We start from the raw sequence: 16,135 nt of genomic DNA, 5'->3' as shown, positions 1-16,135 counted from the left end.
TCTCGAGACTGTAAATGTTCTTGCAGTGTGAATGTGTGTTGATTACCTGGGATCGTGCAGCCCAGCACTTCTGCACGTAAGCAGATGGTTCCGTTTGTAAACCAGGTTTGCGGGTTGATTCGTATAAACCGGGCCACTACAGAATCGGGGAACACGGCCAGCACTGCAGTGTCTGTGTCCTGATTCCCCTCAAACACCTGTTAGCAAGAAAGAACGTTCTGAGCGAAGATCTCCATTCAACTAACCAAAATACCACCGGGCTCAATAACAGCACCAGATCAGCAGGTCAGGGCCAAACTGTTGTTCACACACACTAGCAAACGGTCAATTTGTCTCGGATTTAAAGGCTACCTTTAATAGTACAAATGAAGGGTTTTGGTTATGTTCTATTGTTGTGTTAGCATGAAAGATTGTGTTCAGCTAGTCAGAAGTGCATTGGATTCAGTGGGGTTTGTTGTGATGTTGCTAGTGAGGGTTCACTCGCTGAAATCTGGTGTTAAGCAAGAAGCAGTGGGCAGGCAAGCCGTTCTTTCCAACAGAGCCACTTAATCAAGCTAACTGCTGCCAGCTGCCATGTCCAAATGTGTATCCGAGCCACCAGCGTGCTGCCAGGAGAGAGTGTGTGTGTCCTGCTGGCTCAGGGATGGAGATGATACAGTGCCATGGTGATGCCTGAGCCAATACACATCAGCAGCACTAATGAAAGTCTTTAGCCTTGTGTTGAGGAAACCGATGTTTCTGTCCTTACACTCATATATGCTCATTAATAATAAAGATGGAGACCTAAAATATAAAATATAAATGTGGAGGAAATTTTTGGAAGAGAATTCGAAGTGTTTAAAGCCTCTGAATGAGTAACTGGCTGTGGAGTGAACTTCAAACTTTTCTTCCTTCATGATTTATCCATCTTTATTATTCATGATCAGCTGCTCATCTTTAAATTCTCATACATACACCAGCAAGAAATCCATCCATCCATCCATCTATCCATCCATCCATCCATCCATCCATCCATCCATCCATCCATCCATCCATCCATCCATCCATCCATCCATCCATCCATTCTGTACATACATACATACATACAGGTTTTTTTTAAATGTCTCATCCAGTGTTTATCCATCCCTTTACAGCACATTCTATCAGCTCCATCCCTCCATCCATGTAAGTTTTCTAAATTCTTAATCTATTTTTTAAATTTTTTTATTTATAGCACATTCTATATGATCCATTTATAAGCTGACTAACCATTCCATCTATCCATCCATCCATTAATCCATCCATTAATCCATCCATTAATCCATCCATTAATCCATCCATCCATTAATCCATCCATCCATCCATCCATCCATCCATCCATCCATCCATCCATGCATATTCTATACTTTTTTCCATCCATTGAAAGCATCCATCCTTCTGTCCGTCCATCCATCCATCTATCCATCCATTCACCAACCCTCTAAATGCAACATCTGTTTATCCAAAAATCCATCAAAACTCCATCTGTCTCCATCAATAATCTCAATAAATGATATAAATTCATTAATTAATACAGATTTTTAAATGCATTATCCAGCTATGAATTCACCCATCTTCTACATGCAGCATTCATCCATCCATCCATGCATCCATGCATCCATCCATCCATCCATCCATCCATCCATCCATCCATCCATATTATCAAAATGCATTATTTATTTATACTTTTTTTGTAATTGCTTAATTAATTGGAGAACAACCTTTTCTTCTTTAAACTATGCATCCATTTCATTTATGGATTGCTCTTATTCTGCTCTTATATCTAATGATTTATTCATATGGCTTCTAAAATACTAATTGCTTCCTAATTGCTCCATCCATCAATTTTAAAAATCGATTCATTATATTTTATTTGTCCAATAGTCAAATGATAGCATGCATTCTTCTTTATTCATCCTTCCATCTTGAACATTCCTGATATTGAAACTGTATATGGAAATGCATTGGTCACGTATTTGCTGTTTGTACTAATACTGTACTGCTTAAGCTACGTATAATATTGTTCTGCTTTGTCAGGAATTAGAAGTGAACGAATCTTACCGCTTCTCGAGTCCCGTTCATGCACGGCTTCCAGCTAATGGAGTCGTTACTGAACTGCACCTTGAAAGTTTCAACCCAATTCCAGCTACAGAAGAAGAGTGAGCACACATAATCAGGTATGAGAAGCGGACATTGGTATGACCTTCACTGTAAATATGCATGCTTCTGTGTAAAATGATTTATCTGTATGGTTTGCTACCTCCAGATGGAACTGCGGCCCTGTATGATGACCCCTGTGAAGCGAGTGGCTCCCAAAGCGTCCACCTGAAGCCACTGTTTCTTGTCCTCATGTAGTGCACACCAAGCTCCATCATAAATATCCCCATCCTCAATACCAGACTACACACACACACACACACACACACACACACACACACACACACACAAACCCCAGAATATATGTGATAGCCAGAATGAATAGGATGTAAATTAACCACAAAATATTCAGATGACAGTCTGGAAGATACAATTTATCTTTTCGTTTGCCAGTAGAACGGATTCATTTTCTGGATATTATTCCCGCTCATTCGGACTACATTAGGACACACAACACATTTGGACTTTTGGTGCATAGACCTCTATATATCCACTATAATCCACTTCTTTGGTGCTTGGACCTCTAATCCACTATTTTGGTACTTGGACCCGATATATATCTACTATAATCCATTATTTTGGTGCTTGGACCCCTATATATTCACTATAATCCACTGTTTTAGTGCTTGGACCCCTATATATTCACTTTAATTCATTATTTTGGTGCTTGGACCCCATATATATCCACTATAATAGATTATTTTGGTGCTTGGACCCAATATATATACACTATAATCCTTTATTTTGGTGCTTGGACCCCTATATATATCAACGATAATCCATTATTTTGGTGCTTGGACCCCTATATATCCACTATAACCTTTATATTCCACTTCCGCACACTTATAACTTTGATAATATGAATAGTAATTTCCACTGTTGCAATTCTTAAATAAAAAATTCAATAATTTGCAGATCTCAGGGACCATATGGACCCATAACTGCGATACAGATTTTAGTTTGGGTGTATGTTGTTGGTATATATTCTTATTTATGATTACATTTACATTTTTTAAGCACAAAGCCTTAAGCAGAACCAGTGTGAACTGAATTGACGCTAATTTGTACATCCAAAAGGCATATATTGAATTTGCAGTCGTCCCAAAAAAGAAAATGAACACAGCAGCTATTCTGCATTTTTATCAGAGGTCATGTTCATTGTGTGATTATTTGCCTTGCCTGGATGTTCAGTCGGCCACGATGGGGTCCCAGACCACGGCGTTTATATGATGACGCCTGCAGCTGGGCATCTTTAACTCTCAAACTCTCCAAACCCAGGGGAGGGCATTCTAAGCCAAAAAAAAAAAAAACAGCCCCATGTAGATTGTGTTAGAATCACGACTGGAAAACAGAGTGCTGGATGACGGATGATTGAAAAAGATGGGAAAAAATGTGAACTCTTTGCTTATGTAAGCAGAAGTGCTGGAAGGCATCAACAGAAGAGATAGAGGGAGAATGCAGACACATGAAGATGGGAAAAAGGTGTCGCATGCCTTTTTGTTTAAGAAGCGTTCCACTCAAAGTCTGTTTTTATATTTGGGTTCACAACTTTATCCGTATTTCCGCAATATTCACGAGATTGATCTTTGACCAGAACTAGTCAGTTGATCTGATGTCGTACGCTCGAATTCATTAGTAACATCCGATTTGCACAATTGATCAATTCTAGACACATTTACAAATAAAAAAGTGTAATAGACGTTTAAGCTTGACGCATTATGACGACCGGTTTAACCATTTTGCATTCAATAACTAATGCAATAAATTGATGCTGAGGTGTTTTAGGGGTATCATATATTTTGATCAACATGACCCGAAGAACTGATAATGTAGAAAACAGCAAACAATTGTACACAATCAATGAAATCATTGTGGCAAAGCATTGGCAATTTGTTCACAAAGTGACTCCATGAGATGGAGGTTGAACAAGTGGTTTCGAGAATTTTATTTCTGATCTGCGTTCTCCTGCTTTACACCATGTTTTCATGCAGCATTGCCGTTTACGTGAATCTAGAACACTGGTAGGAATTTGAAATATCACTTCATAAACATGAATATTATAATTATTATTATTATAAATCACTGGGAATAACATATTTAAACAAAAATCACTCATTAGATTTGTTTGTTCTATTTTTCAAATGTCTATAATCCAGAACATTTCTAGAGTTTGTTACCTAACTTGGTCAGATCATCCTCCTTCCCTTTCCCCCACACTCGTTTCTCCAGTTTTGCCTCGATCTCCTCCTCCAGGTCTTCGGTGCCAAAGTGGACCACTGTGGGCTTCACGCTGGTGGAGAAGATCCTCTCAGGAGGTTTTGTAGGAGCAGCTTTTCTCTCGTTGATTCTTTGGATGTGTCTGGTCAGAGTGGTGGCTCCAGGTGGAGATGAGGTCTGATTGACAGAAGAAGAAGATCTGTTAAGGCCATTCAGAACGATTTCAGCTCCAGTGAGTAAACTTAAACAACACAACAGGAATGAGTGGAGGCATGATGAAGCCATGTCTGCACTGTTTGGCTTCCTGAGTGTGTGAGCGAGAAAACCCTCACGAATGTCACAGAAAGCCACATTTCTTGGAGTAGAGGCTCTGCAGAATGCATTGTTTTTATTTGCACTCGGAATTGAAAATTCGCAATGGGAATTAAATAGAGGAAATGGGATTCTTATTTGTTTTGATCACACAGAGTGTAACAATACCAAATAGGATCAATGCCCTACAGTGCACATTATTTCCAATGGAACATCTGAATCTCAGAGTCAAAGTGAATTTCATTGGTGGTCATTTCTAAAGAAATGTCCCATCCAGATATCAAATACAATCTAGTAGAACATGGGGCAGGATGGAGCTGGGTGGGTTGTGGCTCTGCAATAATTGAATTTATTTGTATAGCACTTTTTACAATTTGTCCTGAAGCAGCTTTACAGAATGAAACATTGTGAAAATGCATTTCAGCATCATAAATTCATATATTGAGTGATGTCTAATGAGTGAGCCAATGGCAACAGTGGCAAGAAAAACTCCCTGAGGAACCTTGGGAGGAACCAGACTCAAAAAGGGAACCTCATATGCATCAAGGAGTGTTTGAAGATTTTGTACATTGCATACGTAGTATAAGATGGAGATGTGCGAGACTCCCATTTCCCTCTTTTCTCATCACTTTCTTCCTGCTTTAAAAAAAACAAAAACATGCACGATCCATATTACATTTTCAGGGCAAATCCAGAATGTTGGATGAAGCTAGTGATGGATTTTGTGATGATGGTTGATCAGTTATTTTACATCTATGTTGTTCAAGAGTCCCACAATCCCATTTATCTCAAAGTCAAAAAAAAAAAAAAAACTGGCAAGAAATTAGGCTTATTTTAATTTTTTTTACATTTTAAACATTTCAAAACAAAACAAACAAAAACAAACAAACAAAAAAAGTGAATGCAATGTCAATATAATGTAATATAATAGGATATAATATTCAATTTATTTTTAGTATTATTGAACATATTTGATTATTATGTATAATATTTTATATCACAGAGTAAATTCATAAAAATTATATAATAAATGGCATTAATATTAGACATAGGATATATATTTTATACAAATATAACTCAAACTCAATCAATGTAGTTGCTTAGTTACTGTACTTTCTAAACAACAAGGAAATAAATATTATAAGAAATAAATAGGAATGAATATAATGTGTATATGATTATAATGAGTATTAAGAACAATAGAAGGATTGGATTATTGGTTAAAAAATACAGATTTATTATGAGAAAACAATAGAATTCTTGTAACAATATTAATAATAATAATAATAATAATAATAATAATAATAATAATGATAACAATATTAAATTGCTATTTAAATAATGTGACCGTCCTAAAATATGTACGTTGTAAATATTTATCATTTTTATTCATATTATAATAATAATAATAATAATATTATTTTATAATTTAATTTAATATAATTAAATATAATGTGAAGAAATAATTCATAAAATTTGAAATAAAATACATGAATATTTATATATATATTGCTAATTAAACCATACGTCTAAAATATAGATCTTATTATTAATTATTATTTATAAAAAAAAAAATCACCTAATAATAAAACTAATAACAATCAATAAACTCATCATTATTTATATTTTGCATGCGTGTACCGCTGCGTTCATATCATTTTGAGCAGTGCGCCACCTTCAGGCGACGATGAGACGCTGTCCATGGTATAACCCATGTCCATCAGCCCAAAGCATTCATAATATACTGAGGAAAATTGGATCGAAATTACGGATTGCATTACTGTTACTCAGCACTGACACTGGAGACTCCTTCCAGTGATCCATAAAATCATCTGCTGAGGATCTCTTCTGACCTGAGAGTTGATCTCCTTCTAACCTCCGACCAGTTATAATAAAAATAAAAATAATAACAAGAATTTATTTATTATTATTTTTTTTTAAGTCGATGGTTTAAGAGCCCAAAACCAGAAGGACAAACATTTCCCCCGATGCACTAGATGGCGCTGAAAGACTGCGAATACGTGTTTATTCTGGAAAAACGTGACAGAATTGAATTCACTTGTCTGTAAGTGGCGTCTCAGACCGATTTCACCAGTCCAGTTTATTAGGAACACTTGCACATAGACACCAGCACATTCATGCAAAAATCCATTCAGGGAATCAGATTTGATCAGGCGATTGCATGAAGCATAAAGTGAACCAGAAGGTCATGAGTTCAGATCCCAGACACATCAAGCTGCAATTTTTGGGCCCTTAACCCCCATAGCTGCTCAAACTGTATAAAAAGGATAATTCGCTATAAGTCACTATAGATAAAGGCGTCTCCTAAATGCTGTGGATGTAAAACTGTGTCCCTCCGACATCAGGATGTCAGAATAAAATGTGACTATATAAAGGCAGGAAGCACATGGAACGCTGAAATATCTGCTCTTTGCATCCATGTTGAGCAGAAAGGCATCTCAGTATTAAAATACTCGTTCATCACATCGTCTCTGGAAGTTTTTTTTCCCACCACTCTTACCCCAGGCTTTGTTCCAAAACTATTCATTAAATTGTTGTCAAATCCAGATGAATGTTGTATTTTACACACGATTCAAGCTTAAGAACGGATGTTCTGTCAACATTTGTTAAAGCCGGTAGTCTGTCAGAAAAGTCTGCATGAATATCACACACGAGGAAAACACGAGTTATTATACAGGGCATATTGTTTTACGCTTTTACTGAAGACCAGAGAAGACTAGAAGAAGAGAGGTTTTGAGGGTTTGTGTGTGTGTGTGTGTGTGTGTGTGTGTGTGTGTGTGTGTGTGTGTGTGTGTGTGTTTTGAGGAAAAAAAAGATTTGATATGCCTTTTAAATAAATAATTAAATCTGAAAAGTGAGTCAAGGAAAAAAAAAAGAAATATTAATTATAATTATTACATGTATAGGTCTGTGTGTGTGTGTGTGTGTGTGTGTGTGTGTGTGTGTGTGTGTGTGTGTGTGTGAGTGCTGAAAAAAATGTAAATAATAATAATAATTTAGTTTGAAAGATGCAGATGTAAAGGACAGTAGTATAGAAACTGAGGATCCGCTGTGGCGACCCCTAACGGAAGCAGGTGTAATAATAATAATAATAATAATAATAATAATAATAATAATAATAATAATAATAATAATAATAATAATACTTAGTACATGTGTGGGTGGGTCATTGAGGTCAGTGTGTGTGTCTGTGTGTGTGTGTGTGTGTGTTTTAAGAAAATAATAATAATATTACAATAAAAATAAATAAATAAACAAATAATAATAATTACATGTGTGGGAAGGTCAGTGTGTGTGTGTGTGTGTGTGTGTGTGTGTGTGTGTGTGTGTGTGTGTGTGCATATCCATGCTTGTTACCATGTATATCTTTGAGTATGTGTGCGTGTGTGTATGTATATGTGTGCACACACGTACTTGTCAGCATGTGTGAACTTTTTGCTGTGTTTATGACGATGTCTGCAGGTTGTTGCTTGTGTGTGTGTGTGTGTGTGTGTGTGTGTGTGTGTGTGTGTGAGAGAGACCCAGCAGTGGCAGTAGGAGAGTGAGCAGCGTGCAGTTCTCGTTTAATGAGCTCGGAGGGCTGAGGGCTCAGCACACACACGACCTACCTGCAGTCCTGCTGAGCAACTTCTGTTGATCTGAGCCAGGCTCGGACCTGTGCGCGTGTGTGTGTGTGTGTGTGTGTGTGTGTGTGTGTGTGTGTGTGTTTGAGAGGTAGAGAAAGAGAGACACACAAACAGAGAGAGAAACAAAGTGCACACAAGCAGCACCAGAACACTAATAATGTGTGTTTGAGTAAATACTTTTAATTTGTTTTTGCAATTGTGTGTGTGTGTGTGTGTGTGTGTGTGTGTGATATTAGAACAGAAAGAATTTATTTCAGCAATAGATATTGCTATATTAACATTTAAACACAACATAACTAAAAGCACAGCAATGACAATACAATTTTTTGGGGTTTTATAATATAATAATAATATAATTATATAATATTTGTATTTATATATTAATTTTTTAGGATATAGAAATTAATTATTCGATGTTAGAGATGAATTGTACATTAACAAGGAAGCAACGAAGGAATAAGGAATTGCTGCCTGATGTTTTCAAGGTGCTTTCAGGTGTTAGGAATAAGACCGTTTTAGGGTCTGTCTGTCTGTCTGTCTGTCTATACATTTTTACACAATTGATCATAATTGCACAAATCTGCTGCTGTTCCTATTAAAGTGGCCAGTGAGTGATTTTTTTTTACTTCACATCATAAAAAATCACCAGCATAAAGAAATCTGGAAAGTTTCACTCACTTTCAAACTTCTACCAAATGGTTTGTTCTGTACTCCCCCCACCACACACACACACACACACACACACACACACACACACACACACACACACTGGGAGCATCTCTGTAATATTGATGCACTTGGATCTCTCCTGATGCCCTCCGTTTGGTCTCTCTCATGTTCCATAAACTATTCATGATCCTCGTCCCATCGCTTCTCTCACTTCCCATAATGCATGGGTAATGTTCTGCGAGGGCTACACACACACACACACACACACACACACACACACGTAAAGTGAAATCTGGGAATCTTGTTGCAGAATGCATGAGACACAACTCAAAGTTTTTCTGGACTCGCTTGAGAAACACATACGATTGGTCCAAATGTCTTTACATTAAAACAACCAATTTTTCAAAAGTGCTTGTTTATAATCAGGAGAAAAAAAAATTCATCTTTTTTTATTTTAGTGTGTTTCACTGTGCGTGATACAAAAATGTCTCTGCAACAACACACAACTGAAGGGAAATTCCTCATATCCCCATATAGTTATTATTACAATCAGACACAAACTTTCAAGGTCATAAGTAAAAGTGAGCATATGTTCATCTCTAAATGCTGAAGGCATTTTCTTGGAGTATGATACAAAATGATCTTTAAGTTAAAGCTGATGCTGTTCCTGATTATGACATCATGTTAAAATGTGAGATATTTCAGGGATGTAATATATTAGCAGAAGTTTCGGTCTCTTATGATTGAAACAGATGTCAGCGGTTTTAGTAGTTTATGATGTCACATAATGGGAGGAGTTTCTGTAATTGATGATGTAATAAATGGGAGGAGTTTCTGTAATTGAGCATGTAATAAATTGGAGGATTTTCTGAAATTTATGTAATATAATGGGAGGAGTTTCTGTAATTGATGATGTAATAAATGGGAGGAGTTTCTGTAATTGATGATGTAATAAATGGGAGGAGTTTCTGAAATTGATGTAGTATAATGGGAGGAGTTTCTGACATTGATGATGTAATAAATGGGAGGAGTTTCTGTAATTGATGTAATAGAATGGGAGGAGTTTCTGCAATTGATGACGTAATAGAACGGGAGGAGTTTCTGTAATTGATGTAATATAATGGGTGGGGTTTCTGTAATTGATGATGTAATAGAATGGGAGGAGTTTCTGTAATTGATGTAATATAATGGGCCGGAGTTTCTGTAATTGATGATGTGATGGGAGGAGTTTCTGTTAATCATGATGAAATATATAGGGGAGGAGTTTCAGGCATTATTAGTGTAAGTGGGGTGGGGTGGTGGTGTCTAATGTGCTTTCCACTACCATATGATGATCAACCAATAAATGTTTTGACGTCTTAAGGCATTTTTGTTGAAATGATCTCCTTTAACTACAACAACCTTTGAAACATGTAACCAATTTAATGAATAGAACAAAAGTGAAGGCTGAAATGTTTATTATTACAGAGAAATGACTTATTGTACGACCAGAGAGCTAATCTAATCAGACAAATCACTCTAATTAGGCACTAAGTAGCACAGCACATATTTTGCTTTACACCCAATACCGCCGCTGCCTCCGGTGTCTTTTATGTATAGGCGTAACGGCTTCACCCTCCAAGCACTCATTTAGAGTCTCATTAGGATCCAAGCATGAGCGGTTAATAAGCTCAGCAAAGATTTAGATTTCCTTCTTTAATTGCTCATACACATCGTTTTCTCTCTCTCTTCTGCCTGGGCCTGGATCTCAGGGGAAGTCACATTTGACTATATATATTAGGGGTGTAACGGTACATGTATTGTTACCGAACGCAATCCTTTTCACGTGCGGAACATAGTTAAATCCGAGTTCCCCAGACACGTACTTTGAGCGCATTTTTTAACTTATTATTAAACTTGAAAACATGCACAACGACGCCAGGCGTATACAAAAGAAACCAGATTTAGCGCAGTGTCACTGCGGTTACTCAAAAGATTTGCACAGGCATGAAAACGCTAATGAATCCATAGCGCTATTGTTAGCCGCTAACCAGGAAATGACTAGCGGTGAATTCTTTAGCATTTTCAGAGTTTCAGAGTTTTATTTTTAGCTTCAAGAAATTCTCTTAGAAGGAGAAAATCCTGACAATTCCATATATATTGAGGCAGCGAATGAATGAAGGATGAGAGGAATTTGAAGATGTTTGTTAAAGTATGCTAAAATAAGGAGACTAGTTACGTAGATCTGTGGTCCCCAACCTTTTTTGCGCTACAGACCGGTTTAATGTCGGACAATATTTTCACGGACCGGCCTTTAAGGTGTGGTGGATAAATACAACAAAATAAAATGATACGAGCATAAAAACTGATATTTTCTAAATATAATAATAATCGTGAATCCGCTGTGTTGTTTTTTGTTCATTTTGCTCGCTTGGGGGTTTGAATTTAGCCGTAATGTGTTATGTGTTAGCGGCCGGAGCCCCTTTAAGAAGGTAGTGGATGGAGGTAAGACGTGTGACCGAGGCATCATGACATGCATCAAGAGTGAGTCATAGACAGATGTGCTGGAGAGGATCCGGTCATTTTCCAAAATAAAACCGTTTAGAATCAGATAATAAATTAAACAGTTTAGATGATCACAAATGTCAATTATAATAATAATAAATGCTATTTGGACAAAATGTATTATTTGTGGACACCTGAACATAAGATTGGTGTGTTCTTTCTGGAACATTCCATTCCACACTTACTGTTATAATAGTCTCCACTCTTTAAGGAAGATGTTACAGTAGATATTGTGGAGATTTGTGCACATTTAGCCACAAGGATTTTAGTGCTGATGTAGGTGAGGTGAGGAGGCCTTCAGTTCAGTCAGCGTTCACATTTATCCCAAAAGTGTTTAATAGCGTTTAGAGTTCTACAGCAGGAGTTTGTGAGAACATTTTTTGGAAGAACCACATCTGGCTGGAAAAAGTCAGGTGTCTCAGCACTTTTTCCTGTATCATATAAGGGGTTTGGATCAGATCCCAGATTTCAGGGCTTCGAAATGACTATAACTGTTTCATCACTGCGCCAATTTACATCTGACTTCATTAGCACAAAGGAAAAGTTTCTTTCAGTGAGCAACACGCTCCATTATCGTCCATTAGCCTGACACTGATTTCATCCATATGAGACTTTTTATCTGTTTTTTTTATACACAGTCGTAGATTTCATGCGTTTCGGATTTTTTCAGTTTTCGTAGCGGTAAAATGAATATTTGCACCCCCCGCCCCCCCCAATTCCACCACCATCAACATTAACAACAACAGCATTAACAGATATAGTGTTTTGTTGTTGTAATATGAGAATATGTGGCTTTCAGTGATGAATTGTCAAAAAAAAAAAAAAAATGGAAAGAAAAAAAGAGAGTAAATATTCGCTTGGCAGCAAAAATACAATTAACACGAGCGTGTTTGTGCCAAGCAAGAGTGGCGGAGGAGCGCTGTTTACCTGAACCGCCATCCGATTGCGCAAAACAAATATTACAAGTGGATGGTTGGTGGCGCCCTCAAGGGAAAAGCGGGATGTGTGTGTGTGTAGCATGATTCCAACGCGCTGGCAGGACGAGCCGCTCGGGAAGATTGCGGCGGTTTGTAGTGTGGACAACAGGAGAGTGTGTAGCTGCCAATGAGGACGAGGCGGCCAAGATGGAAAAGCAGTGGGGAATCACACACACACACACACACACACACACACACACACACACACACACAAAAGAAACTACACAAATGCTACAAAATAATGAATATCAGTCAAAAACATGTTACTCTTCCCAGGTTGTACGTGTTTGTATGATGATCCACAGCATACTTATACTATATAGAACAAATTATTGGAACACCTGACTTTTCCAACCATTTGTGCCACACGATGGAATACGACCTCTTCGGGTGGTGTCGCATGCATTCTTCCCCTTCACTTGAACTAATAGACCCGACTCTGTTCCAGCATGACGACGCCTCTGTGCACAAAGCCAGCTCCATAAAGATGGAAGATCTCCTGCTATAGAGCTCCAAACCTATAATGCTGACTGCACCCCAGGCCTCCTCACCTTCTCACCTCCTCACCTACATCAGTACCCGATTTTACCAGCATCCTTGTGGCTGAATGAATCTGACTGTAGCTCAAAAAGCACACAGGGATAAAAATCTTCAACTAGTCGTTTTGAATTGAGTCAAATATGAGTTTTTTTTCTGCAGGTACTTCAAATATTCTTTTAGGGGTGCCGATAATTTTGCACACACACTCGCATCCAAGCCCATATTAAATACACTGGATGCAGACTTCACAGGAGACTCTGCACACTGACTTTGTGCGTGCACACACACACACACACACACACGGTTATTTATTGGGTGGGCAGTGAAAGCCAGCCTGCTTATTTATGCCAGATTGCTTTTCCAGATGTTTTTCTTTTTTTTTTTAAGAAAGAAATCCCTCCACTCCTTCCTCACTTTCTCTCTCTACACCCCTCTGCCCCTCCTCCTTTTGTCCAGATGGAGATTGTTTTTTACAGGCGTGTGTGTAATCCTTCTTTTTCCCGGGCCCGAATCCACCATGCGCTCTGATAGAAAACTTATGATGAGCTTCGAAAGGAGGAGAAGAAAAAAAGAAGAGATGAGAGCAGGCTGAAGGCCAAACACCTCGTCAACGGGAAACAATCCCTTTCGGTGACCCTTAAATAAAAACCCACAAACATCTTGTTTCCAGGAGTTTCTCTGTGAAAGTATGTGTGTGTGTGTGTGTGTGTGTGTGTGTGTGTGTGGGGTGAGACCTGACAAGAGTTTCTTTTTCCAGCAGCATGGATATACGCATAATAGATTGTTGTGCTCAACAATGGCTCACTCTCGAGATTGCACTCTCGCCCGTCTCGCTCACACACCCGCGGTTTAGAGCCGAAGCGAGCGGACTGCGAGACGCTAACCAGATGGCTCACGTCCTGAAGCTCCTGGGACGACGCACACATCCGCTTCGAGCTAAATTAGCTTACCTGGGATAAAACTTTAACTTTCCATGACTAAAAACAAAAAAATGATGTAGCATGGAAAAAGCTGCTGGTTATAAGCGACAAGGTTCCAACACATGAACACCAGGTTCAAGCACCATTTATCTGATATCAAGCACCTTTCAGCATATATGGCATAGTCATGAACGTCCACTTACAATAGTAAACATCTCACTTAGACATTCACATCTAAAATTTAGAATAAGGACAGTTTTGAATGTGTAGGTTTCGAAACCTCAAGCGCTTGTGAACGGGTTGCTGCTCTAAAGAAATCAAGAGACGAGTTGGTATCGAAAAGTCTTCTGGTATTGAGTCAAGTCTTTTACTCAAATAATCTTGGGGACCCCCCCATGACAAGATTATTTTAGTAACAATGTCTTATGAGGGGTCCTGAATCCACACAGCCCCCCTCAATTCAGTGCTATTCTGACCAAGTGAGTGACCACGTCTGCAATTCCATCACGGAGAGCAAGTTAGAACAAAGAGAACACCTGCATAACACTGGGCAAATCTACCACAGGGACGTTTGACGCGACCTACGGTGAGACCAACCGTTCCAGGTGTTTCGAGTGGCACGTGCGCTTCAAACGCGGAGGAACATCACTGGAAAACTGGAAATCAGGAAACTGGAGATCAGGAAGACCTTCTCACTTCTGCACCCACTGTACTCGCCAGATTTGCCTCCTTCGGACTTCGTTCTCTTCCCGAGGATCCAGCTCAAAGGTCGCCGTTTTGAGTTCTGGCGTCAATCCCAACCATGTGAGCGCTGAATTGCTGTGCAAGGGAACTATTTCGAAGGTGATAGTGTGTTAACATAGATAAATAAAATGCTTTCTTGCAAACAGAGCTCGTCTCGAAATCACCTCATAGTAGAATGGAAGAGATTTGCAGATGGACACCTACATCCAAAAATAAAGTGTGAGATGAAGATCCTTCACATAATAAAAGCTTCACACACACACACCATCTGTATCTTTTTCCCACCTTAATCGCAACTAAAGGAGACTTCAGAAGATGAAAGTTCATTTCGGGTAAAAAAAAAAGTAAAAAAAGAGAAGAGAGGACGTTGTTTCAGAAAGTCGGTTTATCTCCGCCTGAGTCCGTAGGGGTGCGTGTGTGCAGCAGATTGATGGAAAGCTGAAGTCGTTCCCCGGGTGCCACAACACAGTATTAAAAACTCCCACGCGTTTTTGTCGGAGGAGGCCAAATTGCCCTTGCTGGAGTGCTGGTGTGTGTCTGCGGTAATGAGCTGCATTCCGTCTATGGTGATAAATGGTCGAGAATCCATATCATCTCAAAACATCAACGCGAGGCACCAAGGAATAGTCTCTTTCCTACGTCTTTAATAGTTGCCTAAACAACAAGCAAAAAAAAAATCAAGTCTGAATGCTTTTGGGTTCTTCAACTGAATGCAGAACGAATACATGGAAATGTTCAGCAAATGTGAAGGGATTCTAGCAGAACTATCCAAATACCTTTTATACCTTTCAATATCTTTTATGGAGAATTTCCTCAGAAGCTAAAGGATAAAAAAAAAAAAAAAAAAAACACAAAACCTTTTAAATGAAATACAGTTCCTTGTGGGTTCTTCTGCCTGAAGAAAGCCTCGAAGGAGTTGAATATTATTCTCTCCCAAATATTTTTTGCCTCAGAAACAACTAGAAGGTACAGATTACAGAAAGATGAAAGAACTAATAGGAACTAATAGGAACACTGTGAAGGAAGGACGGTTCCTCATTGGTTCTTTATTAGTCTAGAGGAAGAATTAATAGTATTATATAGATCCTTAATGTATATAAAAAATTGACTAGTTTTCATGCAAAAGTTTGGAAAAAAACGAATATTTTTCTCACGGTTTTGGTCCTCCGTCCACACTGTGGTGCTGTTTGCTGTAAAACAAAAATTTATTTTTTTGAATTGTAAATTATTTCGAGAACGCTCTCCGACGTGGATAAATAAATAAAAACTCAGTCAGAAAAGAGTAAAAAGTAACTCACTGAAGACTCAATATTGTTCTTTTAATAGATTCTAAATGCTTTTCGAGATGTTTGAGCCTCAGACGTACAGATTCCATTCTAGAACATCTAGA

General features: G+C 38.3%; 1 protein-coding gene across 1 annotated transcript in view; it reads right to left on the bottom strand.

Annotated features, from left to right (window-relative positions):
• The window catches only part of LOC124397258 (probable carboxypeptidase X1), a 74,393-nt gene that overhangs the window by 8,614 nt on the left and 49,644 nt on the right, over positions 1 to 16,135 (bottom strand). The window contains exons 3-7 of the mRNA XM_046866787.1: positions 4,353 to 4,569; positions 3,355 to 3,464; positions 2,279 to 2,418; positions 2,080 to 2,164; positions 47 to 197 (exon numbers count right to left, since the gene is read on the bottom strand). Of these exons, the coding sequence (XP_046722743.1) occupies positions 47 to 197; positions 2,080 to 2,164; positions 2,279 to 2,418; positions 3,355 to 3,464; positions 4,353 to 4,569 (703 nt within the window). The remainder of the gene's footprint in view (positions 1 to 46; positions 198 to 2,079; positions 2,165 to 2,278; positions 2,419 to 3,354; positions 3,465 to 4,352; positions 4,570 to 16,135) is intronic.

This window comes from Silurus meridionalis, chromosome 14 (assembly GCF_014805685.1).
Source record: "Silurus meridionalis isolate SWU-2019-XX chromosome 14, ASM1480568v1, whole genome shotgun sequence".
NCBI classification, from domain to species: domain Eukaryota; kingdom Metazoa; phylum Chordata; class Actinopteri; order Siluriformes; family Siluridae; genus Silurus; species Silurus meridionalis.
Note: the sequence above shows the minus strand (reverse complement) of the source record. Positions and strands in the feature narration are given on the sequence as shown.